The sequence below is a fragment of the Giraffa tippelskirchi genome, chromosome 5, assembly GCF_054371585.1.
Source record: "Giraffa tippelskirchi isolate mGirTip1 chromosome 5, T2T-mGirTip1v1.2.pri, whole genome shotgun sequence".
NCBI lineage: Eukaryota > Metazoa > Chordata > Mammalia > Artiodactyla > Giraffidae > Giraffa > Giraffa tippelskirchi.
The window spans coordinates 93199436-93227192 of NC_137279.1; the positions used below are offsets into that span (position 1 = coordinate 93199436).

The following is a 27757-nucleotide window of genomic DNA, read 5'->3' on the forward strand; positions in this document are numbered from 1 at the left end:
CACCCTCACAGATTACAGTGTAGTGGAAGAAGTTTATTTGCGGATGTGGGGAGAACATGGCAAGGGCCCCTGCGGCTGGCCAGCAAGGGGGCAATCAGTAGACTGGAAACAGATTCCCTGAGCCAGGTCCGAGGGCGGGCTCAGGAACTGGCGGTGGTGTGATGGGGGTAGGGTGGCGGGTTGGCCCAAACCTATACGAGAGGAAGCACGGGGTCTGACTCCCATGGCGGGAGCTGGCCAAGAGTCCTCAAGTAGAGAGAAAACAGGGAGGAATCTGAACGTAGTGTGTGTTTCTGACCCCAAGGAGCCCCAAAGTACAATAGCAATGGAGAGACCTCCTTCTCCAGCAAATTCCATTACTGCTGAGGGACTGTTCTCACACGCAGCTCACTCAGGCCCAACATCATGGACCACAGGCCCTTGACCTTGACTGCCCTCTGCTCCTGGGTCTGGCCCTCTCCTCCTCACTCAGGCTCCTTTAGCACGGCCAACAGCTCCTTCTGTTCTCTGTGTAGAGCCTGACATCAATGAGAGAAAACAGACAGATTGGGAGATAAGAAAACCCGAACTCCTTTCCTCCACTGTCCTTGACTCCAGGCCTGAGTTTCCGCCAAGACAATATGGAAGGTGTTTGTAACTCATGTCATGGGCCCAGCAGGGCATGTTAGGAAATCCACCCCACTCAGCAGGTGTTTATGGCAGGTTGGGTGGCAGGCTTGGGGCTCCACCTAGGCTGGGCCTCCACAGAGAACAGCTGACCTTCAAAAAAGTCCCTAAAGTGTCCCCCTGACCCTCTGACCTCAGTGGAGATTGCTAGCAGAGAGCTTTCTTAAATGGACTTTCAGCTGGGCTAATGGTTTAGTTGCTAAGCTGTATCCAACTATTTTCGACCCCATGGACTGTAGCCTTGCCAGGCTTTTCTGTCCATAGGGATCTCCAGGCAACCACCACAGGAGTGGGTTACTAGTTCCTTTTCCAGGGGATCTTCCCAACCCAGGGATCAAATCCACATCTCCTGCACTGCAGGCAAAGTCTTTACCACTGAGCCATTGGGGAAGCCCTTCAGCTGGACTAGACATGGAAATTGTGGGCTCACACAGGACTCGGCACTGAGCACACCTGAGCCACTTCAGACAATGGTTAGGATCCGCAACTGTGATGGGAGAGGCGTGGCTCTAAGAGCAGGGGGCGTCCTTCTTCCTCTTACAACAGAAGCACCAAATGTCACAGCTGGCAGGGCTCTGGGGATCACTTTGGCCAATTTGGTAGCCAGAGCCCAGTCAGGAAGTGACCTTTGGCCTCATAGTGATGGAGTGGCAATGTCAGAGCAGCCTGAGGACCAGCAAGGCAGCCCTAAGAGCACCCAAGACACAACTCTGAGCCATGGAACTCACCCCAGGAGACAGGACCAGGCTGAGGGCCTCGGCTACCCGCCCTGGGCCCTGCCATGCAGACCTGGGCCACTACACAGCATGACACTGCACGACAGTACAGCCCCAGGGCCAGTGTGTTATAGTAGGAGGCTGAGAAGTAAAGACAAGAGGAAGCAGAGCAGGACACAGCCTTTCTCCCGCCGCCGCCTCTCTGAGGCTCAGCACCTTGCTGAGGCTGGGGCACGGACTTCAGGTTACCCTGACTGGTCTTGGGAGAAGAAGACCAGGGAACCCAAGAGCCACGGATCTGGGGACCTATCCCGCTCAGGATCAGGAGGGTTTGCCCCGGGAAGGGAGCTGTCAAGTGGCCACAATAGACATCAGCTGGACATCTGAATGGTGGACAGAACCCAACGGCGGGCCACAGTTCAAGCCCCACCAGAAACCCTCTTTTGGAACCATGTTTTGAGCCAGCAAGGAAACCCACCTCATCCCTCTGCAGCCACACTTGCTGTCACCCAGCCTGATCACCCCTTCCCTTTGTTTACCAATCTGGCCCCACGTGACTTTGGGCCACGTTCAGAAATAGAGTTCACCCTCAAGGACACACTTTTGTTACAGAGAGGCTATGTTGGAGGTATGCTGACACTCTAGAAGTCATTCTAAAGTACACATTTTAAAGGTACCAGGCAGTGGTCACATGGAGTTGAACTGCCATGGCCATGGAGTGTTGACCCTGACTGTGACAGGGAGAAGCTGTCCCTGGGCACGCCACTTGCTCTCTCTGGGCCCGTTTTCTCCTCAGCTGCCACAGGGGAAGGTGGGCCTGAGGGCTGGGCTGGGGCTCTCACCTGCCAGGCCTGCTGCCGGGTCCGGGCCTGCAGCTGCAGCTCCTCCAGCTGCCTGCGCCCAGCCAGGACAGCATCCGCCAGCTGCCTGTTCTCGGCCTCCTGCTTCTGCACGCGACGCTGCAGGGCATCCCGCTGCTGCAGTAAGTAGGGCGCCATGGCGCTGCGCAGGTCCTTCTCCGGGATCCCACTGGGGCGCCTGCAGGGGGCGCAGGGGTGGGGACAGGGAGGAGGCGGTGGGGTGAGGCCTCTCCTCCAAGCCTAGGTGGCAAGCCCACCTTCAGCCTTGACCTGAGCTGGCTCTCGAGGCCTCTCCTGTGGTCCCTCTCATTCCCAAACCCAATTGCATGGCTCCTGCTCCTGAAGGGAACGCTGACCCCTGTCTCTCAGCTTCTGCTCCCAGGAACCCACCTCTCCCCTTTTCACTAGTCCGCACCCTAGCCTTCCTCCTTTCATCCATATACACTCTCCCCAGCTCTACCCCTCCAGGGCTGGGGGCGACTTTCCTCTGTGCTGTGACCATGTGCCTTGCTGGGGCATCCCTGCTATCAGACTGTGAGCTGGAGAGATGGGGGGAGGGTGGTGGCCCGAGAGCAGGCCCAGACCCCAAGAGGCCATGGCTGGCTAATGTGGGAAGATAAGGAAAGACAGATCTGAGAAGGCAAGATTACAGGGGGTTCTGAGTGCCCAGAGTGAGGAAATGGGTCAGTTCTGATGGGCAGGGGGATAGAAGCCACTGTAGGTTCTTTAAAAATCCTTTGTCACTTATAAAAGGTAATTCTCTTCAGTTATAAAGATCATAAAGAATTAAACTGAAAAGCACAAAAAAGGTTTTTACTCCTCCCGACCTAGGATTCTACTCAGGCAGGGAATGGAGGCAGGCGCTCAGGCCACTTGTGGTTTCGGTGGCCTCAATTCTGCACTCCTGTCCCCAGGGCCCCTTCTCCCTCCTGCCTAGGACAGCCAGGCAGTGGGTCTGCCCCCTGGAATGACGGCTCCGGGACAGCAGGTCTTTCGTGTCTTAGTCACTGCTGAATCTCTGGCATGAAGAACAGTTCTGGGCGTATAGTAAGTGCTCCTAAAATATTTGTTGAATGAACAAATGAATAAAAACCAGATGCTTGGGCCAGACTAATGGACGTAAGAGTCCAAACGTCTCTATTCTGCCTCATCCCACTCCCTCGAACCTCTCTCCCACAGGCCACATGGGTCCTGAAATGAGCTCCCTGGGAAGATTTCTCTCATTCCAGTCACCTCAACCCCCAGGATGACATGCGTTTGCCCCCAGCTCTCCTTCCCCAGAGGGGCTATGCGTTTGTCTCTCTGTTCTGGGTCACTGTTTGGTGTTGGTCCCCTCCACCTGTCCCTATCACAGGGTCCTCTCAAGGGCCGAGAGCCCACAGTCTCATGCACGTGGGTCTCCCAGAGAAGCGCCTTCAAAATGCTTAAATGCTGGGCCTTCCCGGGTGGGCCAGTGGAGGCCCGGGTTCCATCCCGGGTCACAAACGTAGATTCCACATGCCGCAAAACTAAGATCCAGCACAGCCAAATAATTTTTTTTTTTTTAAAGATGCTGAAATGCTGCCTCTTTCCCTATGAGCCTGCCTGTGGCCAGGGGAGCAGGCAACACCCTTCTCTCACCAGGCTGGCTCCTTGCGGTCTTTGCTTTCTTCCACAATCGCGTCCAATGCAATCAGGACAGCTTCCAGGTTTCCCTCAGCTTTGATTTCAGAGATTTCCTCCTGGAGGGAAAACAGGAAGGAGCTATAATGATACTAGACAATTCCATATGCTGAACTACTAACGGCACTTAGTAAAATTTTGGCTGACTTAAATTCTGTCTTCATACAAACATTCCAACTTTCTTACATGTGACTTTTATAAGTAAGAAAGTACAACACAGAAAACATTTTAAAAGAGTCTGCATGGGCTTCCCTGGTGGTCCAGTGGTTACGACTCTGCCTGGCGGTGATGGCCAGTCCTGGTGTCTGAGTGATTCCCTGGGCCCAGCAAAGGGACCAAGCTTCCAGAGCCTTGAAGACAAGGGGTAACACCCCAAAATATGGACTCATTTTCCACTCTACCTTCATTGGCCGAGCAGCTGCCAAGAACAAAGGTCACATCTCCCGATACCTGGCAAACAAATGCAGTATTGCCTCACGAATCGATTGCTTCTCTGAGGTGCCCACCAGTGTTTTTGGGGAGAAGCTTCAAGAACAAGTTGAGGAGTGGCTGTCCTTCTATGAGATTGGAGAGATTCCCCGAAAGAATCTGGATGTCATGAAGGAGGCAATGGTTCAGGCAGAGGAAGCGGCTGCCGAGATTACTAGGAAGCTCGAGAAACAGGAGAAGAAACGCTTGAAGAAAGAAAAGAAAAGGCTGGCTGCAATTGCCCTGGCGTCTTCAGAAAATAGCAGTGCCCTGGAGGAGTGTGAGGAGACAAGTGAAAGACCCAAAAAGAAGAAAAAGCAAAAGCCCCAGGAGGCTCCTCAGGAGAATGGAATGGAAGACCCATCTGTCTCTTTTTTCCAAACCCAAGAAAAATCTTTTTCCAAGGAAGAGCTAGTTGGTAGTGATCTTGAAGAGACAGCTGATACTGGAAGTCTTCCCAAGAGGAAGAAATCTTTTCCCAAAGAAGAACCAGTTACTGACCCTGATGAGTCAGAAAACAAGAGGATCCCCAAGAAAAAGCGGAAATTGTCTTCCAAGGAGGAGCCACTCAGCAGTGAGTGGACCTGAAGAGGCTGCTGCCAGCAAGAGCAGCAGCTCCAAGAAAAAGAAAAAGCTCCGAAAGCTATCCCAGGAAAGTTAGAATGGACATCTTCCTAGTGGGGCATAACTTACAGAGGTATTCCCCATCCCATCCCCTAGACCCAATAAAATAAAAACAAATTCACACACACACACACACACAGAATCTGCCCGGCAATGCAGGGGACACCGGTTCAATCCCTGGTCCAGGAAGATCCCACATGCCACAGGGCAACTAAGCCTGTGTGCTACAACTATCGAGCCTGTACTTTGGAGCCCATGAGCTGCAACTACGAGGCCTGTGTGCCACAAAGCCTGCGCTCTGCCAAAAGAGAAGCCATTGCAGCGAGAGGCCCAAGCATTGCAACTAGAGAAAGCCCACACTCAGCAACAAAGACCCAGCAGTTAAAAAAAATTTTTAAAGAGCCTGCAGCAATACTCCCCTCCTGCCCATCATCTCTGAAGGCTGCAGCCCCTGCAGTTATCCCCATGCCCGAGCACCCCTGGCTGACAGCACACATACATTCTGACGCTTAACGAGGCCCATCCTGGAGTGTGAAAGCAAGGAACTGAGACTCCCCAGAGAGAGTTTAATGGAGTCCTGTCCTTTCCTGTACCCCTTCCAGTATGTAGTTCCCAGGAATTGAACCATTTGCTAAATGCCTCCTCTGTGCCAGGCTTTGCAGCAGGTGCTGGAGAAACACAGAGAAGCAGAACCAGGCCTGCCCCCGCTGAGCTCCCAAGGTCAGGCGGGACAGCAACTATAAACACCATTACAACACAGGGCAAGGAGAGAAGGGGCATTCAAGACACCCACGTCATTTGGAGGGAAGGGAAGGTGGCCACTGCAGCCCGCTGGGCACAGAGGACAGTCCTGAGGACTGAGGGTAGACGGAGGCCGAGGGCAGGGTCCCTGCCTTCAGAGGGCTGACGACCTGGGAGACAGGACCCGAACCAAGAGTACCTGCGGGGAGTCTTGCCACTCACCTGGATAGAAGTCTGCAATTGAGTTACAAACTTGTCATAGATGCGCTGTGTCATCTCAGGCTGCAACTGGTAGAAGTGCTTGTAACAGTCAATGAACCTCTGGAAGCTGGTGGGAGGAGGGAAGGTGCAGTTTGGGGATTCAGAGTCATCAGCTGACGCCTGGGCAGCCCTGTTCCTCATCACAGGGCTCAAGGCCTTGTCTCCTTCATGACTCTGGCTAACAGCAGTGGGGGCAGAGTCTCATTTGCAGCTCTGGTCACTGAGGATGGCTCAGCCCCTCCAGTCTCCCCACTCCCTCTCCGCAGAGTCCCAGCTGAGTTCTCCCTCTGAAGGGTGGGTCACAATCAGGCCAGCCACGGTACTTAAACTTGACCTTACCAAGCACCAAATCACCAGGAGGGCTGATGAAGACTCAGACCCCTGCCCCCGCCCCCATTCTGAACAAGCTCCCAGGTGATACTGATGCTGCTGGTCTGCACACCTCACTTTGACAACCTCTGGTCATTCCAGTGCCCTTGCAGGGCTGCACTAGCAGAGGGTATGTGGCCTCTGGGAGAGGTTTCCTTATTCCTGAAAAGAGCCACACAGGAAGAACTGATGCCCGTTCTGTGGGACTGAACTATACCCAGGTGACGCGCCAGCCCCCGGCAACCATGGGGGCCTGGCCTGGGAGCAGAGTTTCTACCCGAAGGAGGCGGAGCAGGAAGAGGGAAAGAACCGGGTCTCTGAGAACATCATCAAGCTGCTGGAGACATCAACCTGGACCCATCCTACCTCGGGGCTTCTTGTTAGTGAGGTAACGGATTTCTCTTATTGTTTGTGCCATTTAAAATCAGGGCTCTGTCACTGGCAGCTGACACACTCCTTGTAGCTGCAAAGGTCAAAGGGTACCCAGTATACTCCCGATGGCTGGTTCCTCTTGGACAATGGAACTGAAATAACTTAAATGAACTCTCATGGCTGTTTCCTCTCCCCTCTCCACCTGTCTCTCTGCCTGCTCTCTCAGGCCCTTCCCCTCCACAAGTGTTCACTGAGCGCCTGCTATGTGCTGGGTGCTCCGGGTCAGTGAGGCTGGCATGGCCCTCCTGGTGCTTCCAGTGGAGGAAGAGATGGCAGGAAATACAGAAACTCACATGTGAACATGGGGATGATTACTAGTGGAGAGTGCTTGGAGGGAAAAGGGCCGGGAGTTATGGGGCTCAGAGAGTGCACCATGGGGATCACCTTTAAGTATGGGGGTGGTCAGTGAAGGCCTCTCTGATGAAGCAATGTCAAGGGACCTGCAAAAAAGTGTCTGAGGAGGTGTCCCCAAACACACCCTGAGGCTTCACTATGGGCTCAGATATTCCTCAGCCACCTGGGCCAGCTAGGGGCTCTGGACAAACAAGAGGTTAAGCACCTGGAACCCAATGGACAGGCCCCGCCACACCCAGGGAGTCCCTGCCGGGTTCTCCCTTTCTCATGGCTCTCTGGGCCTCCTGGCCCAATTCCTACCACCAAAACATGTCCTCTGAAACAGACGCAGAGAGTGGCGCAGTGGTGTGCTGGAGCCAGCTCACCGTGGTTTACAAGAGATAACCGTTAAATTTCCAGGAAATCTGTGAGGCAGTTGTTAAACACAATAATTGTTGAAAATTAAATTATATAAGATTATAATGAATTATACTAAAAACAAAGGTACTGGGATCTTCCTGGTGGTCCAGTGGCTAAAACTCTGCACTCCCAATGCAGGGGGTCTGGGTTTGGTCCCTGGTCAGGGAACTAGACCCTGCATGCTGCAACTAAGATCCAGCACAGCCAAATACATAAATAAGTATTTTTTAAGAAAACCCACAAAGGTACTAACTGCTCAAAATACATGATGTCCAAGTCATTCTACACATTTTACTCTGCTCCGAAGGCCAACTCCATCCATGGTTTCCATCTGTGGAAACGCTGCTGCCCGTCTCTCCTCTACTGTATGTAGAGATGCTACGCTGCTAGCCTTATTTACACCTGGGAAGCTGGCAGACACCGCAAGCCAGGGCTTTATTTCTGGAGAGCTGGCTGTACACATCTACCAGCATACCTCTGGCTAAGGGCGACAGTCTCCCATCCTCTTGAGGTACACATTTGGTATCAGTGCACACTGGGGGCAAAGCCAAGGTACCAAATACAAAGATGACAGACATCCTCCCACCTTCAGCAGAGCCCCAGACATCCTGTCGTTTTGCCGCTGGCCCCACGAGCCACGCAGTCTGCGGCTACATGGAGGAATGTGGGGGGACACATGACGCCTGACAAAGCGCGGCTGGAATTGAAACCGGGTAATTGTGGCTTGAAATGGGTCTGGCTCAGAAGCGGGAGATCCTGTTCCTCCTCCTAGCCCACTCGGCAGGCGCATCTGAGCTGGGTGCATCTGCTCTCAGCCCAGGCTGGCAGCAGACGGGGCCCAGAGCAGGGGTAGGATAATTCTGCCCACCAGTGCTGCTTGTCAACTCTTCTGGTGTCCCCTTCCAGGTCTGAGAGTTTAGTGAAAGTGACAGACCCAGAAACACGCACACTGATACAAACACACAACATGGGAAACATATGCTCCAAGGGCTTGGAGGGAGAACAGTCAGGCTGGAAGTGGTAAGGAAAGTTTCACTGAGATATAATTGACATATAGCACCCTATAAGTTTAAAGTGCACAGCATAATAATTTGACTTATATATACTGGTAAATGATTACCACAGTAAGTAAACATACACCATCTCAGAAACAAAAAGGACTTCCCTGGTGGATCAGATGATAAAGAATCCACCTGCAACGCGGGAGACCTGGGAAGATCCCATGGAGGAGGGCATGGCAAGCCACTCCAGTATTCTTGCCTGGAGAATCCCCATAGACAGAGGAGCTTGGTGGGCTACAGTCCATGGGGTCATAAAGAGTCGTACACAACTGAGCGACTAAGCACACACATACACAGAAACAAAAAGGAACAAAAAAATGGATTTTCCTTGTTAGGAGAACTTGTAGAATCTACTTTTTTAACAGCTTTCACATATACCATACAGCAGTGATAACTGTAGTCATCAAGTTGTGTTGCGTCCCTAGTACTGATTTATCTTATAATTGGAAGCTTGTATCTTCAGACCACCTTCATGCAATTCCTTCTCCGCTCAGCCCCCAGGGATTCCTTTCTTGAGAGCCAGTGCAGACTGGGGAATACTGTGAATGCTCTTGTAAATTTCCTGAAAAAATACATTCACAGAGAAATAGGAAAAATGATGCATTTTAGAAAACATTCACGGCCACTCCCTCCACGTGTCAACTTTTATCTTCTCACGTAAATTCTAATATCTCTGTGGATAGGGATGCCATCCACAATGGCGTTGGGATCTCCAGGGTACCCAGAACAGTGTTAGATACACAGCAGCACTCAAGACAAGCTGCAGACTAGGTGAGTGGGACTGAGCTGAGGCCCAGGCTGCCTGGCCCCAGGCGTGGTCCATTCCCAGCCACCTCCCCTACCCTGGACCCTAGGGTACCAAGGCTTGGGCTACTTGAACAGAGGCGTCCTCCCCACAGAGCATCTCCAACAGCCTCTCTGCCAAGCCTTCCTTTGCCCTGTGCTGGAATGGTCTTCTGGCCTTGGCCTTCCAAGGGTACACAGGGGCCCTCCAGCTGTCTATGCCGGATAAGTGTACCAGCTCTAAGGACTTCCTGTCCTTTTGCCTGGGTTCACATCCTACCTCTACCACTCATCAGCTGAGTGATCTTGGACAACTTCTTTACCTTTATAAGCATCAGTTTCTATCTTCCTCAGTTTCTATCTCCATCAGAGACGATAACTATCCATAAGTCACAAAATTACTGTGAGGATTAAATGAGGTTACACATGTAAACACTTAGTACAGTGTACACGGAAATGCTCCATGTTAGCTACAATTATTATTACTATTTTCAAAGCAACAGTCCTCACCACCCCCTGAAAAGTGTAGAACACAGCCAGTAACTTGGTTTCCCAGGGCTGGGAAGTCTGAAGAAGGCAGGTGCTCAATAAAGCACCTTCACTGCAACTGCATGTGCAGGAAGAACCCCCTGACCCCACTGCAAAGAAAAGGCTACACTGTGGTCCCACAAAAACGGCCACATTTGTCATCAATGAAAGTATTTTTTTTTTTGGAGTACAACTGCTTTACAATGTTGTTACTTTCTGCTGTATAAGTGAATCAGCTATATGTATACATATATCTGCTCCCTCTTAGATGTCCCTCCCACCCCCGCCCCATCCCACCACGCTAGGTCCTCACAGACCACCAAGCTGAGCTCCCTGTATTACACTGCAAGTTCCCACTAGCTACCTATTTTATACATGATAGTGTATTTATACCAAACCCCATCTCCCAATTCATCCCACCCTCTCCTTCCCCCGCCACTGTGTCCACAAGTCCATTCTCTATGTCTGTGTCTCTACTCCTGCCTTGGAACTAGGTTTATCTGTACCATTTTTCTGGATTCTACATACACACTGGCAAAACACATATATCGTTAATATACGATTATTTGTTTTTCTCTTTCTGAATTACTTCATTCTGTATAACAGATTCTAAGTCCATCAATACCTCTCCAAATGACCCAATTTCATTTCTTTTTATGACTGAGCAATATTCCACATTATACATGTACCACTGTATACATGTATTCCATTGTATACATCTATACATGTAGACATGTACCATGTCTTCTTTATTCATTTCTCTGTCGATAGACCCTTAGGTTGCTTCCATGTCCTGGCTATTGTAAATAGTGCTGAAAGTAACTTTTAAACACTGCATTTACTGAATTTCAAAACAGAGATGACTACACATTAACTGATTTAAACCTGTTTTTTTCTCTTATTATGCAATATCTGAGACACCATCACTGTTTTTGAACTCACCAAAAAAGCATGTCATTCACAGCACTAAAAATTCATCGCAGGGACTTCCCTGGTGGTCCAGTGGCTAAGACTCCACATCTCTCTGATGGGGGCCTGGGTTTGATCCCTGGTCAGGGAACTAGATCCTGCATGCTGCAACTAAAAAGATCCTGCATGCAGCAACTAAGACTCAGTGCTTCCAAATATAAAACAAAACAAAACAAAACAACCTCATTGTAAACTGAGTTTTCACATATGTTTAACTTAAAATATTTAAGGCCAGAATCGAGCTCTGGTGGCCAGTCAATCTGTCAGTTTACATATGCGATAAATTGTGCAGGAATGGAAAGACAGAGGCACAGACAAGTAAACATGTGTCAGTTCAGTTCAGTTCAGTCGCTCAGCTGTGTCTGACTCTTTGCGACCCCGTGAACCGCAGCACGCCAGGCCTCCCTGTCCATCACCAGCTCCCTGAGTCCACCCAAACCCATGTGCTAAAGAAACCTGGTGTGCCCTCTTCCTCCATGGTAACCAGCTTGCTGCCTGACTGAATGCCTGTTCCACAGACTGTCCACCAGAGGGCAGGTGAGAACTGGCGTTTTCGCTCAATAAAGGCATGGAGGGTGAAGACAGACCAAGACAAATATACAGAAGCTGGGGAGCATTGTGACAGAAATCCATGCTCTCCACCCACCACCTGCCACCTGTACAGCTGCCCTGTTTTACTAAGAAATGTTTTTCTAAAATTAAAAAAAGAGAAGAAAGAAATATTTCGCTGCTTGGTCTTTCCCTCTCCCCCTTTTCAGCCTCAGGACTGAGAAAGGAAGAGGGGGGAATAAAAACCAGAAGTGTTCCCTGATGAAAAATAAGAGGTCAGTCAGCTGCACGTAAATCAAGCTAGAACATTTGCTCACACCATGCATAAAAACACACTCAAAATGGCTTAAAGACTTAGATATAAGACCTAACACCGAAAAATTCCTAGAAAAGAACATAGGCGAAACATTCTCGGACATAAATCGTACCAATGTTTTCTTAGGTCAGTCTCCAAAGGCAACAGAAATAAAAGCAAAAATAAACAAATGGAACCTAATCCAACTTACAAGATTTCTCACGGCAAAGGAAACCAGAAACGAAATGAAAAGACAACCTATGAAGTGGGAGAAAATATTTGCAAATGATGTGACCAACCACAGGGCTCCCTGGAGGAAGAAACGTCTGAGAGCAGCAGGGGTTGGAGAGAGGAGGACAGAAGGCCTGGGCAGCAGGGTGAGATTAGAGCGTGCAGGCACGCCTGGCTGTGAAGATGTAGTAACAAGAAACATGTACAGAGCACCGACTAGAGCCAGCACGGTGCCAAGCCCTCTACGTGAAGCAACTCACTTAGTCCTCATGGTAACTCTGAGGAAGGGTCTATTCTCACCATGCCCATTTTTCAGATGCAGACGCTGAGGCAGAGAGAAGTCTGCCCACGGTCACAGAGCTGGGACATGGTGGAGCCATCAGCTCTGAGTCAGGTGTCCTTGGCCTCCCAGACACACAGTCTGCAGGCTGGTGGGTCAGACACACAAAGTCTACACCGTATCATGATAGGAAGAGCTGGAAGAGGGGGCTTTAGGCAGGGATGGGACAAGATCAGATCTGTATGTTAGAAACTCCCTCCGGCTGCTGTGAGAGGGGACTAAGGAGGCACAACTGAGGGGATGGCTGACTCGAGCAAGGCAGACACAAGTGGGGACAGAGTGAGATGGATGATCTGGAAACACACGAAGACACAATCAGCACGATGGGCTGAAGCCGCACACCACAGTCTGGTGAGTCATACCCACACTTCGGAAACTAACCGCTGCCAGTAGCACACATCATCTGCACATTCAAAGAGTGTGAGATATTTCTGAAGCACTTACTTAATCAGAATATTTTAAATACCAAACCACTCTTTTTCCTGTGAAGAACTGTTTCCTATGAACACCAACAGTCTCTATCTACCATTAGTTTAAAACTCTACCAGTTCACGTACGTATGCAATTAGCTCTCCTTCCTTGGTCACTGTCAGACATAGGCTTCAAGTCAGTTTCTACAAATCACCCTCTGTAGCACGTCTCGGGCTGGAAGACGGGACCAGGACAGGCACTGGACCAGTCTGGCACCTAAGAACTTAGGAGCTGTCAATCACCTCTCGCTCCCTCAGCACCCCCGGGATGGACACCACACGTGGCACAGCTGCTGGGTCCCGTGGGTACCTGTGGCAGACTGAGCTTTCCCCCAAACAGTGCTAACTTCAACTGGGGCCCCACCAACACCAACTCTAAGCAACTGTATCTATTGGAGGGTCCTGATTTATAACAAAACACAGCAAACCTCATCTACTCGCTTTAGCTCAACAGGAAAACAGCTGTTTCTCAGAAGGTCCAGGAGGCTGTGTGGACAGAAAAGAACCCTTCGTTTTCAGAAGACAAGGGAGAGGGGTCGCATATGGTAAGCTCCAACGGGGCCACATTTCTATGTCCTGAAGCCTAAGAGAGGACAGATTTGGACGTCTTTGCCTCAGCTGAACCAGTGAAAGGAAGACACCCTAACTGAAGACAGGGGTGTGGGTCTGTGAGATCTGATAGCCCAATGAGGCCAATAATCTTCCAGTCACTCTGGAGTGTATCATATAATTTGCCCCTCTGGTCAAGCTAACATGGACGGAAAAATAGGAGTTGTAGGGGAAATCAATCTGCTGTTTAAAATATCCCTTTGGATAACTGACATATGAATAAACCAGCTTTTACTATGTAGAGATTCCTGTCCTCTGTATAAGTACTTGGTCTTTGGGATTGAGGACTTTTAATGACTTGGGAGAGGGTCAGGTATTTGGATACATCTTAAAAGGCTGTATTCATACATGACATTTGTTGAGCCCTTTCTATGTGGAAGCCAGCCATAAGTTCCTACTTAACTGAATGAGGGGAAGGCTGTTCTAGCAATGAGAAAAAGTAAGTGGAAAGAGCAGGTGGCAAGGGTGGGGCACAGTAGCAGTTCTCAATGCCTAAGAATTTACATGCGTGTGTTTGCACCTGCATCAAGTGTGCCTTGCTGCACACCGATGGCCCTGACCATGGCTGGAGAGACAGGAAGGGCCAAGGGGTGAATGGCCTTTACACTAAGCTACGGAGCTGAGCAGTCCTGAGCCAATTAAACGTTATAAGCAGAAGGACATGCTCAAATCTGAGCCATAGACTGGAGAGAGGGAGCAGATTGAGGATGGAGGGCCATTTTGGAAGCTGGTGCAACAATTCTATGAGAGACAGTGAGGGTCTGGACTGAAGCATTTGCATGAGGATGGAGAGATTGAGGAGAGAGGCTGAAACCAACAGGGCTTGGTGGCTGACTGGAAGTAAGGGGTCAATGAGGAATCCCAAATCTCTGGCCTAGAGAATGAGTAGATGGTGGTATTTTCAACCAACCTAGGGACCACAGAGGGAAGAGAAATTCTGTTTTGCTGAACGTGATGGTTCTGTGGGACACGCAAGTGGAGATTTCTAGTAGTAGACTGTTAGAGGCCTGAAGCTCAGGAGAAAGATGTGGCTTGAGAATCCTCACTTATTCCAAACCTATTTACTGAATGTTTACTATGTGCCAGGCACCATGATAAGCAATGAGCAGAGAGTGATTGAACAAGACAGATAAGATCCTGTCCTCAAGGATCTTACGTTTCATGTAGGGAAGACAGACCACAGACAACAGAAGGACATACTGTGATAAGTCTTTATAAAGGAATAAAATAGGGTGTCATGATAAAGAATAACTAGGGGAGAAAGGTGGCTTTAGAGAAGATCAAAAGAGATGGAGGAAAACCATTTCTGGCAGAGCAAACACCAAGTGCAAACAGCCTGAGGCAGGAAAGCTGTTGACATTCTAGGGAATGAAGAGGTTAGGATGACCAAGTATAGCTGCAGAGGGGAACAAGAGGTGGGCAGGGGCTAGAACACACGGGGCCCTGAAAGCCATGGTAAGGAGCCATGAATAGCCACTGAAGGGCTTTCAGCACAGCAAAATATCAAATGGGCTGTGATCACGCACATGTGCAGGTGAAGCAAGAAGAGGGCAATGCTCACACATTTAAGGGACAGGTGGACAAAGAAAAGCCCAAGGAGCAGCCAGTGAGGTAAGGGACAGAGAATGGTGTTGGAAGCCAAGGGAGAAATTTCAAGGACAGAGAAGTGGTTAACAGTGTCAAATGCTACAAGGAGAGCAAGTACATTAAAGATGAAAAAAAAATCCAAAGTATTTAACAACGAAGAGTTATTATTGATCTTGAAAGGAAGGTTTTAGGGGAATGGTGTCAAACTCCCCTAAAGCTGAGGAAAAAACACTCGAGATGGAGAACTAGAAGCTGGGAATGCAGAGACCCAAAGTCATAGCCTGGGATATAAAGGGAAGGACATTGATGGGGAGGGAGCTAGGAGGACGCAAGACTAGGTATCTCTCAGCCAAGTTTACAGATGTATGAACTCCTTCCTGGTGTCTCTATTCTCTCTGTGAACCAGGTGTTGAGGTCGTTTTCAGTGAGAGTGTAGAGGCAGCAGGGGAAGGGCCTGAGGGACAGGATAAAGATTTTAAATATTAATACTACTGTGGAGAAGGGGAAGAGAGCTGACTGGAGACATGAGGATAATGAGCTCTCTGAGGGCCCACATGAATTCCAAGAACATGACTGTGTGGAAGCACCATTTTCCACCATGGGTGAGACTCTACAGCTGCTCAGAGGTTGAGTGCAGGGGCAGAGGAGTGCAGACAGGATCCTGAACCTGGGTTTCACAGCTGGTGGGTTGGAAGGATGAGGGGGCAAAGGAGCTGAGAAACACAAGTGTGGCTGCCTTGCATCTCCAACTGAACCTATCCAAACAGAAGTCTTGATCTCCAGCCCCAGACTCATTTCTCTCCCCCAACTCACTGGGGAGTGTTTCTTCCTCATCTCAGTAGATGGTAAAACTGCACTCAATCACCATCATGAAGAGTTGGCATCCTCCTGAGGTCCCCTCCCCCTCATCTTTCCTTCCAATCCAATCCGATTCTATCTCTAATCAGCTCATATCCACCCACCTCTCTCCTCTACACTGTGTCTTATCTGGACCATTTCAGCCCCTACCATGCAGTTAGCATCCCAGGCACAGGACCGTGACCTGACAAGTAAGGCAGACAAGATGATTTAGACTTAAAAATAATGGGAATGGCTTCAAAAATAAAAGCTCAACACTGACCTAATAATTGTCATCTTAGAGTACTAAAAAATATAACACATCAACTAGTCAACTACAATTTTAATATAACTAGATAAAAATTATATTTAATATGGGATACACTTTTCTCCCCATGACCATAACCTAATTTTTAAACTTACCATTATAACATGATCATTTTTTCCGTAAGTCAGTATTATTCAAAATGGAATTTTAAATAACTCCACAGTCATGCGGCATAGGAGATCTTAGTTCCCTGACCAGGGATCAAACCTGCACACCCCGGGCAGTGGAAGCATGGAGTCTTAACCACTGGACTGCCCTCAATAGGATTTTATTAGATAGTTATTATGTTATTATATTTATGTAACCACCATTCCATTCGTCAAATGTTGAACATTTTTGGTGGTTTTCGACTATTTTCTACTGAACATGCTGCACGGATGAATATTTTTTGTACTTTTTATGATGTAAATTTTTTGACAATTTTATTTTGAAATAGTAATAGAGGAAGCTGCAAAGAAATGTACTCTCCCCCATGTTAACATCTTACACAACCACAGTACAATATCAAAACCAAGAAGCTGACACTGGCACAATCCACAGAACTCATTCAGATTTCAACAGTTATACATACATTTGTTTGTGTGTGTGTATCTTTACCACATGTGTAATCTTGCGTAACCACCACCTCAGTCAAGATACTAGATGCTTTTCAAATATATTTGTCATGATGTGGGTTGAGGTCGCAAAAAAAATCAGAGTCTAGAAGCCTAGAAAGACCATAAGGTAATCCTACCAACAATCTATTAATATCCTGCACAGCAGTCAGAATACCTTTAAAAGATCAATCACTGTATTCAGAGCATTACAAATAAATAGATTTTTAAGCCCATGGAGAGCCATCTCCCAAACACACACACACACACACAAAAAGATCAGTCATGCCTTAAAAACATCAATGACTTTCCATTTCTCTTAGAATAAACTCCCTTGCATCTAACAAAAAATAATAACCCCTATATATAATGTAACAAAGACAGACAATGGGAAAAAATAGATATAAACAATTGTGGTGAGAGATTTTTTTCATTTTTTAATTTTTAATGTATTTTTAACATTTATTTATTTTTTAACTGAAGGATAATTGCTTTACAGAATTTTGTTGTTTTGTGATGATTTTTTAAAAGAAATGAATAGCTCAATCAAGACCAGTTTTAAAAATGAGCATATTCTCTCTCTCTACACACACACACACACACACACACACACACACAGGCCACAGCTTGTGGCATGTGGGATCTCAGTTCCCAGACCAGGGATCAAGGAACCTATGCCTTGGGCAGTGGAAGTGGAGTCCTAACCACTTGACCACCAGGGAATAACTAAAATATTTTAATAGTAAAATTTAGAAGCTCAAACTAATAAATAAAATAGAATTCTATATCCAGGAAACAGAAACTGTATACTCTTTTCAAGTATACATGGAACATTCACAAAAATTGCCCATAGACTTAGCCATGAAGAGTCAGAATGTCAAAAATTCCCACAAAAACAGCATCACACAAACTGTGTTATTTCACCACAATGTGATAAAATTAGAAATTACAACAAAAGGATAACTCTTTAAGAATTACATGTCTGGGAGCCAAATAACATACTACTAAATAATCACTGGGTTACAGAGGAAATGATAAGGGAAATTACAAAGTACATAAAATTAAATGACAATGTCTATATGTAAAAAAATGAAATTAGATCTCTTTCTCGTACCATACAAAAACTACCTCAAAATGGATCAAAGACCAAAATGTAAGAGCTAAAACTATAAAAGTCATAGAAGAAAATATACCCATAAATCTTTATGACCTTGAATTACACAATGGTTTCTTAGATAACACTACAAGCTCAAGCAACCGAAGAAAAAATTCTTTGCAATTTTAAACCTAAATAAATGTTAATAAATAAGTAATCTAAATGCAACTGTGGATGTGACTGGCGATGGAAATAAAATCTGGTGCTGTAAAGAGCAATATATCGCATTGGAACCTGGAATGTTAGGTCCATGAATCAAGGTAAATTGGAAGTGGTCAAACAGGAGATGGCAAGAGTGAACATGGACATTTTAGGAATCAGTGAACTAAAATGGACTGGAATGGGCGAATTTAATTCAGATGACCATTATATCTACTACTGTGGGCAAGAATCCCTTAGAAAAAAATGGAGTAGCCATCATAGTAGTCCAAAATGCAGTACTTGGGTGCAATCTCAAAAATGACAGAATGATCTCTGTTCATTTCCAAGGCAAACCATTCGGCATCACAGTTACCCAAGTCTATGCCACAACCACTAATGCCAAAGAAGCTGAAGTTGAATGGTTCTGTGAAGACCTATAAGACCTTTTAAAACTAACACCAAAAAAAGATGTCCTTTTCAGCATAAGGGACTGGAATGCAAAAGTAGCAAGTCAAGAGATACCTGGAGTAACAGGCAAGTTTGGCCTTGGAATACAGAATGAACCAGGGAAAAGGCTAACAAAGTTTTGCCAAGAGAACACACCGGTCATAGCAAACACCCTCTTCCAACAACACAAGAGATGACTCTACACATGGACATCACCAGACGGTCAATACCCAAATCAGATGGCAGCTAAAGTTGGAGAAGCTCCATACAGTCAGCAAAAACAAGACCAGGAGCTGACTATGGCTCAGATCATGAACTCCTTATTGCCAAATTCAGGCTTAAATTGAAGAAAGTAGGGAAAACCACTAGACCATTCAGGTATGACCTAAATCAAATCCCTTATGATTACACAGCAGAAGTGACAAATAGATTCAAGGGGCTAGATTTAATAGACAGAGTGCCTGAAGAACTATGGACAGAGATCTGTGACATTGCACAGGAGGCAGTGATCAAGACCATCCCCAAGAAAAAGAAATGCAAAAAGGCAAAATGGTTGTCTGAGGAAGCCTTACAAACAGTTGAGAAAAGAAGAGAAGCAAAAGACAAAGGAGAAAAGGAAAGGTACACCCATCTAAATGGGTTCCAAAGAATGACAAGGAGAGAGAAGAAAGCCTTCCTCAGTGATCAATGCAAAGAAATAGAGGAAAACAATAAAATGGGAAAGACTAGAGATCTCTTCAAGAAAATTAGAGATACCAAGGGAACATTTCATGCAAAGATGGGCACGATCAAGGACAGAAAGTTATGGATCTAACAGACTCAGAAGATATTAAGAAAAGGTGGCAAAAATACATAGAACTATACAAAAAATATCTCAATGACCCAGATAACCACAATGGTGTGATCACTCACCTAGGGCCAGACATCCTAGAGTGCGAAGTCACGTGGGCCTTAGGAAGCATCACTACAAACAAAGCTAGTGGAGGTAATGGAATTTCAGTGGAGCTATTTCAAATCCTAAAAGATGATGCTGTGAAAAGTGCTGCACTCAGTATGCCAGCAAATTCGGAAAACTCAGCAGTGGCCACAGGACTTTCAATCCAATTTGGGATTTTCATTCCAATCCCAAAGAAAAGCAATGCCAAAGAATGTTCAAATTACCACACAACTGCACTCATCTCACATGCTAGCAAAGTAATGCTCAAGCGAGTCTTCAACAGTATGTGAACCAAGAACTTCCAGATGTTCAAGCTGGATTTAAAAAAGGCAGAGGAACCAGAGATAAAATTGAAAATATCCGCTGGATCATAAAAAAAGCAAGAGACTTCCAGAAAAGCATCTACTTCTGCTTTATTGACTATGCCAAAGCCTCTGACTGTGTGGATCACAACAAACTGTGAAAAATTCTTTAAGAGGTGGGAATACCTGCCTCCTGAGAAATCTGTATGCAGGTCAAGAAGCAACAGTTAGAACTGGACATGGAACAACAGACTGGTTCCAAATCAGGAAAGGAGTACGTCAAGGCTGTATATTGTCACCCTGCTTATTTAACTTCTAGGCAGAGTACATCATGAGAAACGCTGGGCTGGAGGAAGCACAAGCTGGAATCAAGATTGCCAGGAGAAATATCAATAACTTGAGACATACAGATGACACTACCCTTATGGCAGAAAGTGAAGAGGAACTGAACTTCTTGATGAAAGTGAAAGAGGAGAGTGAAAAAGCTGGCTATGAAACATTAAGAAAACTAAGATCATGGCATCCGGTCCCATCACTTCATCATGGCAAACAGATGGGGAAACAATGGAAACAGTGACAGACTTTATTTTCTTGAGCTCCAAAATCAATGCAGATGGCGACCGCAGCCCTGAAATTAAAAGACACTTGCTCCTTGGAAGAAAAGCTATGACCAACCTTGATAGACAGCATATTAAAAAGCTATGGTTTTTCCAGTAGTCATGTATGGATTTGAGAGTTGGACTATAAAGAAAGCTGAGGGCCGAGGAATTGATGCTTTTGAACTGTGATGTTGGAGAAGCCTCGAGAGTCCCCTGGACTGCAAGGAGATCCAATCAGTCAATCCTAAAGGAAATCAGTCCTGAATATTCATTGGAAGGACTGATGCTGAAGCTGAAGCTCCAATACTTTGGCCACCTGATGCAAAGAACTGACTTACTGGAAAAGATTCTGATGCTGGCAAAGACTGAAGGCAGAAGAAGGGGACGACAGAGGATGAGATGGTTGATGGTATCACAGACTCAATGGACACGAGTTTGCGTAAGCTCCGGCAGTTGATGATGGACAGGGAAGCCTGGCATACTGTAATCCATGGGGTTGCAAAGTCAGATGTGACTGAGTGACTGAATTGACTGAATCTAAATTGGCTTCTCAAAATTAGAATTCTTACCGGCTAATAGTAAAAAGACAAATAACCCAGTTAAAAAATGAGCAAGGAATCTGAACAGACATGTCTTCAAAGAAGATATCCAAAGGTCAATAAGCACATGAAATATGCTCAGCATCATTAATCATTAGGAAAAGGCAAATCCAAGCCACTATGAGATACCAATTTACACCCAAGAGGATGACTATTGGCTATAATCAAAAAGACAGACCTAAACAGTATTGGTGAGAATGTGGAGAAATCAGAACCTGCCATCAACTGCTAGAGTAAATGTAAAATGGTACACTTGCTTTGGAAAATAGCTTGGCAATTGCTGAAAAAGTTAAAACATAGAGTTACTATACAATCCGCCATTTTCACTTCTAGGAATATCCCTACGAGAATTGGTAACATCTGTTCACAGATGTTGATAACAGCATTATTCATGATAGACAAAAAAGTAAAAACAATTCCAAATGTCTATCAACTGATGAATGGGTAAATAAAATATGTTATACCATACAATGGAATTATTATTCAGTCATAAAAAGGAATGAACTACTGATACATGTCATAACACAGATGAACCCTGAAGTCATCAATCTATGTGTAAGAAGCCAGACACATAAGACCACATGTTGTAAGGTTCCACTTACATGAAATGTCCAGCAAAGGCAAATCCATAGAAACAGAAAGTAGATAATGGTTACCAGGAGCTAGAAGACTGGGGTGAGAAATGGGAAGTGACTGCTAATGAGTACAAAGTTTCTGGGGTGATGAGAATGTTCTGGAATTAGAGTGGTGATGGTAGCACAACTTTGTGAATATACTAATTGCACACAGTAAAGGGTGAATTTTATGGTATATGACTAAATCTCAATTTAAACATGTAAAAGACTTGAAAATATTAGATACAAGAATTTGTAGAAAGCAGCAATTACATGAAAATTTATAGTTTTAAACACACTTTTCAGCAAACAAAAGACTGAAAAAGAAGAGTTAAATGGTCAACTCAAGAACTTCAGGGAATTCCGTGGTGGGTTATAAGTTAGGATTCTGGGCTTTCACTGCCATGGCCTGGGTTTAATCCCTGGCCTGGGAACTGAGAACCTGCAACTTGCAACCCAAAAAAAGAAAAATTGGGAAGAGACTAATAAAATAAATCTAATTTTAAAAATTAAGATAAGGATAGATTCCAAAGATAAAGACACAAGATACAACCTCAAAACACAGAAAAAAATTTTTTAAAGGCTGATTCTTTAAAAAGATTAATAAGATAGAACTCTGGCTACATAAAGTCAAAAACAAAGAAACAGCAGGTAATGGAAAAAGAGGAAATAATGAAAATTAAATAATTTAAAATAGTTCAAGAGACAAATTTCAGGGGGAGGGGGAACCTGTAAAATGGTAAATCTGCCTTAGGAAGAAATAACATCTAAACAGATTTGTAGCCATTAAAGAAACAGTTACACCAAAAATCTGCAACAAACTGCCCAGACACTTTATGGACAAGACAAAAGATGCCTACTGTATCACTGCTGCTTAACATACTACTGGCAGGCCTCAACAACCCAGAAAGTTTCAGGCGTAAATGAGATCTTTCAAACTTTTGAGGAATAGATAATCCTGATTTTATATAAACCATTCCAGGAGAAGAATGTATGTGGCTAATATATCTTTGATTCTATAAGCTAATAAGGATGGTGTAAAAAAAAAGAAATTATAGTCTCATTTCACTTCAGTTCAGTTCAGTTGCTCAGTCATGTGTGACTCTTTGCAAACCCATGAACTACAGCACGCCAGGCCTCCCTGTCCATCACCAACTGCTAGAGTCCACCCAAACCCATGTCCATTGAGTCAGTGATGCCATCCAACCTTCTCATCCTCTGTCGTCCCCTTCTCCTCCTGCCCTCAATCTTTCCCAGCATCAGGGTCTTTTCCAATGAGTCAGCTCTTTGCATCAGGTGGCCAAAGTATTGGAGTTTCAGCTTCAACATCAGTCCGTCCAGTAAACACTCAGGACTGATCTCCTTTAGGATTGACTGGTTGGATCTCCTTGCAGTCCAAGGGACTCTCAAGAGTCTTCTCCAACACCACAGTTCAAAAGCATCAATTCTTCAGTGCTCGGCTTTCTGTATAGTCCAACTCTCACATCCATACATGACTACTGGAAAAACCACAGCTTTGACTAGACGGACCTTTGTTGACAATGTCTCTGCTTTTTAATATGCTGTCTAGGTTGGTCGTAACTTTCCTTCCAAGGAGTAAGCGTCTTTTAATTTCATGGCTGCAATCACCATCTGCAGTGATTTTGGAGCCCAGAAAAATAAAGTCAGCCACTGTTTCCACTGTTTCCCCATCTATCTGCCAGTAAGTGATGGGACTGGATGCCATGATCTTAGTTTTCTGAATGTTGAGCTTTAAGCCAACTTTTTCACTCTCCTCTTTCACTTTCATCAAGAGGTTCTTTAGTTATTCTTTACTTTCTGCGATAAGGGTGGTGTCATCTGCATATCTGAGGTTATTGATATTTCTCCCGGCAATCCTGATTCCAGCTTGTGCTTCCTCCAGCCCAGCGTTTCTCATGACGTACTCTGCATATAAGTTAAAGAAGCAGGGTGACAATATACAGCCTTGACGTACTCCTTTTCCTATTTGGAACCAGTCTGTTGTTCCATGTCCAGTTCTAACTGTTGCTTCCAAGAGCTTATAAACATTGATCTAACTAAATCCAACTATATATTTTAAATACATCATATTCAAGATTTATTCCAGAATGCAAAGACAGTTTAACTTCCCTAAAATCTCCAATGTAGATCATAAACATTAACAAACTGAAGAAAAATGACAAGATCTTCCTAACTGAGGAAGAAAACGTTTGATAAAGTTCAACACCTAATCATGATCTTCTTAATTTCTCAGAAAACTAGAATGAGATAAGGACTTCCTTAATTTGCTAAAAATATGTACCCATACGCACTGGCACAAAGACAGGCAAATAGGTCAGTGAAACAGAAGAGAGATCCAGGGGCACAATATGCAGAGGGACTTGCCATGTGATAAAAGGGGCTCCATAAAGCAATGGAGATGAATGAACTGTTTAGTTGGCCAACAACTGGGAACACTAAAAAAAATAAGACTAACTGAAACTACTAGTTTACACCTGTGATCAGACAGATCACAGACTGGAAGAGTAAAATGATAAAACAGCCAACAGAAGAAAACACTGCATATCATCTTTGTGATCTGGGTGTGGGTATAGCCTCTATAAATAAGATGTCATAAGCACAGGCCATAAGATTCAACACAGGACTTAAATGAAAATTGAGGGTTTTAAAATACAAATTGATTAGGTGATACCTAACAATTTATTAGGACTGTTTGAGGGATGTGGAGTTAGTGCAAAGGCTGAGTAGAGTCATGAGTATCCACATAGCTTGAGAGAAGGCCCCCTGGGATGACTACATTTCTCTTTCTCCCTCATTTTCCTGGGGTAAAGTGTAAACAATTAAAATCTGCAATTTTTAATTTAATTAAGGATTTCTGTTACTCAAAGGACATTACAGACAAAGCTAACATCTCATAAAGATAGCTATTTCCTCTTTAGTCTAAAACTGACAAAAAGATTGATATCTAGACCATACTGGGAACTCCAGAAAATCAACAAGAGAAAAAACCCAAATTTAAAAAAAGTAAAAAAAAAAAACACTACAGGAAATAAGTAGGCAGTTCACAGAAAAGGAAGTCAAATGACTAATGAGGTATACAAGGAATTGCCCACACTTTATGAGGAATTAGAAATGTGCAAATTAAAATAATAATGAAATACCCTTTTCACACCTTCAGAATGGCAAACATTAGAATGGTGGATTTAGGAACAGCTTTTCTGGAAAGCAATCTGACAAAACATAGGTAGATGTAAACCCTTGGATCTGGTGACTTCACTCCACTGTACACCTCAAAGAAATTCTAGCACTTGTCTGTGAGGGGAGGTACCCTGGCATAATCTGTGGAGGAGGGAGTTGGAAGCAATCAAGAGTTCATGACTGGGAACGGGTAAGTGCTGGATGTGTATCATGAAATGATACACAGCACCGAGAAGCTATGAACCACATGCATTTACAGTACATGGTTATATCTTAAAAACAAAAATCTGGTGATTGAAAAAGACATGCAGCACGATGATTCATATAAATTTAAAACCTATATAAATTTACAGACAAAACAACACACTTTACAAGTGTGCAAACTTATTCACATGTCAGGTCCTTGCACTTACACTAACCAAGACCCATCCCTATTGCTCTCTATTCCTTTTCGCTGATTTATTTTTCTTTATGGCAGAAGAAAGTCTATTCCATGAGGGCAGGGACGTTCCTATCTTCATCACTGCGGTATTTCCAGTTCCTAAAACAGAGCCTGAGACACTAGAGATATCCAGTAAATATTTGCACATAAATACATAAATAAATGAAGGACATACAGTGAATGGAGAACAGGGCCTATGGGGAGGGGAGAGGAGGGCAAGAATGAGTAAGAGAAAGCCAATCAATAGATCAATAATAGAGCTTGCCTGGACATATAATGATGGTGTGTCATGAACGGTCCATAAAAATGATTATAAATTATTTATCCAAAAAAAAATCCACAGGGGGGAAAAAATTATTTATCAAATTTATTACTGTGGAAACTGTGCCCTGCTTGATAAGCCTATCACCTGCCTGTCCAGCCTCCTCTTATTTTACTCTCATTCTGCTATTTCCTAGAATGCCCTGACCATTTCAAGGCCTTTGCACAAACTGTTCTGCCTTCCCATAAGCTTTTTCTCTAGTTCTTCAAAAGGCTGGTTCCCTCTCATTCTTCAAGTTTCAAATCAATGTCACTTTCTCAGAGTGGAATCCCTGTCTTATCTAGTGTTTTCCTTTCCCCCAAGTTGCCTCTTCATTACCTTACCAAGCTCTGTGATAATTTTGCTTATTTCATGTCTCTACATATTGAAGGTAAGCTCGAAAACAGGGGCCTTGTCTACTTTATTGTATCCCCAGCACCTGAGACAGTGTCTGGCACAGGCACTTAAATATTTGCCAAGTGAATCAATGAGTGAAGAAATGGATCCTAAGGTCTTTTTAGGAAACAAAGTCCTAAAACTAGGAAGGAAATCAGGAGATGAGTCTTGATGAGGTCAAAGAACAGAGGTAGTGGGGACATAGGGGGTGGATGGAGAACAGGCTGTGGTCAAACCCCTGAAGGTTCTGATAACAGTGTTTCAGTACTAATGTTCTGAGGTATGGGACCATGGACAAAACGCATCCTTTCAAGTGTCCAATACTGTTGTTGACAGGCTGGGACCTGGGTCCCTTTGCTCCAATACTTGCAACTGGGCAAAAGTCTCCTCAAACAGCAGAATACAAAGAAACTGTAAGGGACTAAAACTAACCACATACATGCACAGTTAATGGCAAGTTATGAATAAGATACAAAAAGACCAAAAAGCCAACTGTTACTTCTGGGCTGTTGGAAGTAAAAGCTGGGTACTGCACATGATCCCGGCACACAGCACCACTGAAGGGGTAGGTAGAACACTTAAGCCTCCTCTGCAAGCTGGACCAATAGATCCATCCCTGTCCTCTCCCCATTTAAGGGACCAGCTGCCTCTCCCACAGGAAAACCAGCAAGGACTCCTACAACTTTTTTTCAAGCCCTCCTGCTGCACCCCGAGTCTCAATCAAGGCTTGCCTGAATTTCTCCTCTTACCAGTTTCTATTGTTGGAAGTGTTCAATAACCCAGGTCAGTAACATTGTCAGAATACTGTTCATAGAAAGTAGACCGGAAGCGTTTCTTTCTATTGTAAGACATTCAGTCCTCACAACCACCCAGTGAAGAACGTATTACTATTTTCATAATAAATTCTATAATTCTAATGCTTTCTACGTGGCCGGCACTGTTCTAAAACCCTTACGACTATTTATTCACTTAAATCTCGGAAAGACCCTATGAGAAAGGTACTGCTGCTGCTTTTAAGTCGCTTCAGTCGCGTCCGACTCTGTGCGACCCCACAGACGGCAGCCCACCAGGCTCCCCCGTCCCTGGGACTCTCCAGGCAAGAATACTGGAGTGGGTTGCCATTTCCTTCTCCATTGCATTAAAGTGAAAAGTGAAAGTGAAGTCGCTCAGTCGTGTCCGAGGTACTACTGTTGCTCTTTTATTCACGCTGAACAGAAGCACAGAGCAATTAAATCTTTTTCATTTTAAGTTGGGCCATGATTTGAACCCTAAATCTAATTCGAAAGCCCGTAACATTCCTTCCAACCACCTATAATCAACACCAGGTTTACTGGAGAAAGGAGCAGCTAGACGTCCTAGGTCTGCTCCACAGTACCTGAGTTAGCCAAATAACCAGGACCCCAACATCCACGTGACTCAACTCTTTGCCCCCACCCACCCAGCACGGGATGTCCTGATCTCGCGAGGTTTAGACTCCAGTGGGATAACAATCTACAACGAGATTTACTCTCAGCCTCACTTCCTCTACCTTACCTCCCGGCAGCGACCAGCTTCTGGAGGAAAGTGTCCACCATGGTGTCGAAAAGCTTCACCCTCGAAATGATAGTGCCGGGGCGTGCAGATTCCTGAGACAATTCCTCGGGCCCTTTTTCTTCACAGCCGCTGCCTACGTTGACGCTGCTCGCTTCGGCCATGTTGAAATAGAACCGCCAAAACCGACTGACCCGGCCGCCCCGCCCACCGAAGCCCTCGATTGGCCGCTCCCGGCCGTGGGCACCTCCGATTGGAAGCAGCAAATGTCTATCACCAAGCCGCGGACAGGGGCGGGGACAGTGCCGGAGGCGGAGGATTATACAAACACAACAACCGTAGTCCTTTCTCGGCGAGAAGGCA

General features: G+C 45.5%; 1 protein-coding gene and 1 pseudogene across 11 annotated transcripts; one reads left to right on the forward strand and one right to left on the reverse strand.

Annotated features, from left to right (window-relative positions):
• Positions 1-12: 12 nt before the first annotated feature.
• On the reverse strand, positions 13-27581 carry PMF1 (polyamine modulated factor 1). Of its 10 annotated transcripts, XM_081494451.1 has the most exons (7): positions 27398-27581; positions 27187-27194; positions 15207-15219; positions 11359-11449; positions 3863-3963; positions 2225-2420; positions 13-518 (listed from the first exon to the last, which is right to left on the reverse strand). In XM_081494451.1, exons 1-7 carry the CDS (start codon positions 27556-27558, stop codon positions 465-467), a joined length of 624 nt encoding a protein of 207 aa, XP_081350577.1. In that variant the 5' UTR covers positions 27559-27581; the 3' UTR covers positions 13-464. The 10 variants fall into 10 exon arrangements, with proteins under 10 accessions (XP_081350577.1, XP_081350580.1, XP_081350576.1 ...); XM_081494454.1 differs by lacking the exons at positions 11359-11449; positions 15207-15219; positions 27187-27194 and adding an exon at positions 5960-6065 and having other exon boundaries at positions 2225-2359; positions 3863-3960; XM_081494450.1 differs by lacking the exons at positions 11359-11449; positions 15207-15219; positions 27187-27194 and adding an exon at positions 5960-6065 and having other exon boundaries at positions 3863-3960.
• On the forward strand, positions 3370-4960 carry LOC145507593 (nucleolar protein 56 pseudogene; annotated as a pseudogene). The gene has a single exon (XR_014054952.1). The product of XR_014054952.1 is annotated as a nucleolar protein 56 pseudogene (transcript).
• Positions 27582-27757: the final 176 nt, after the last annotated feature.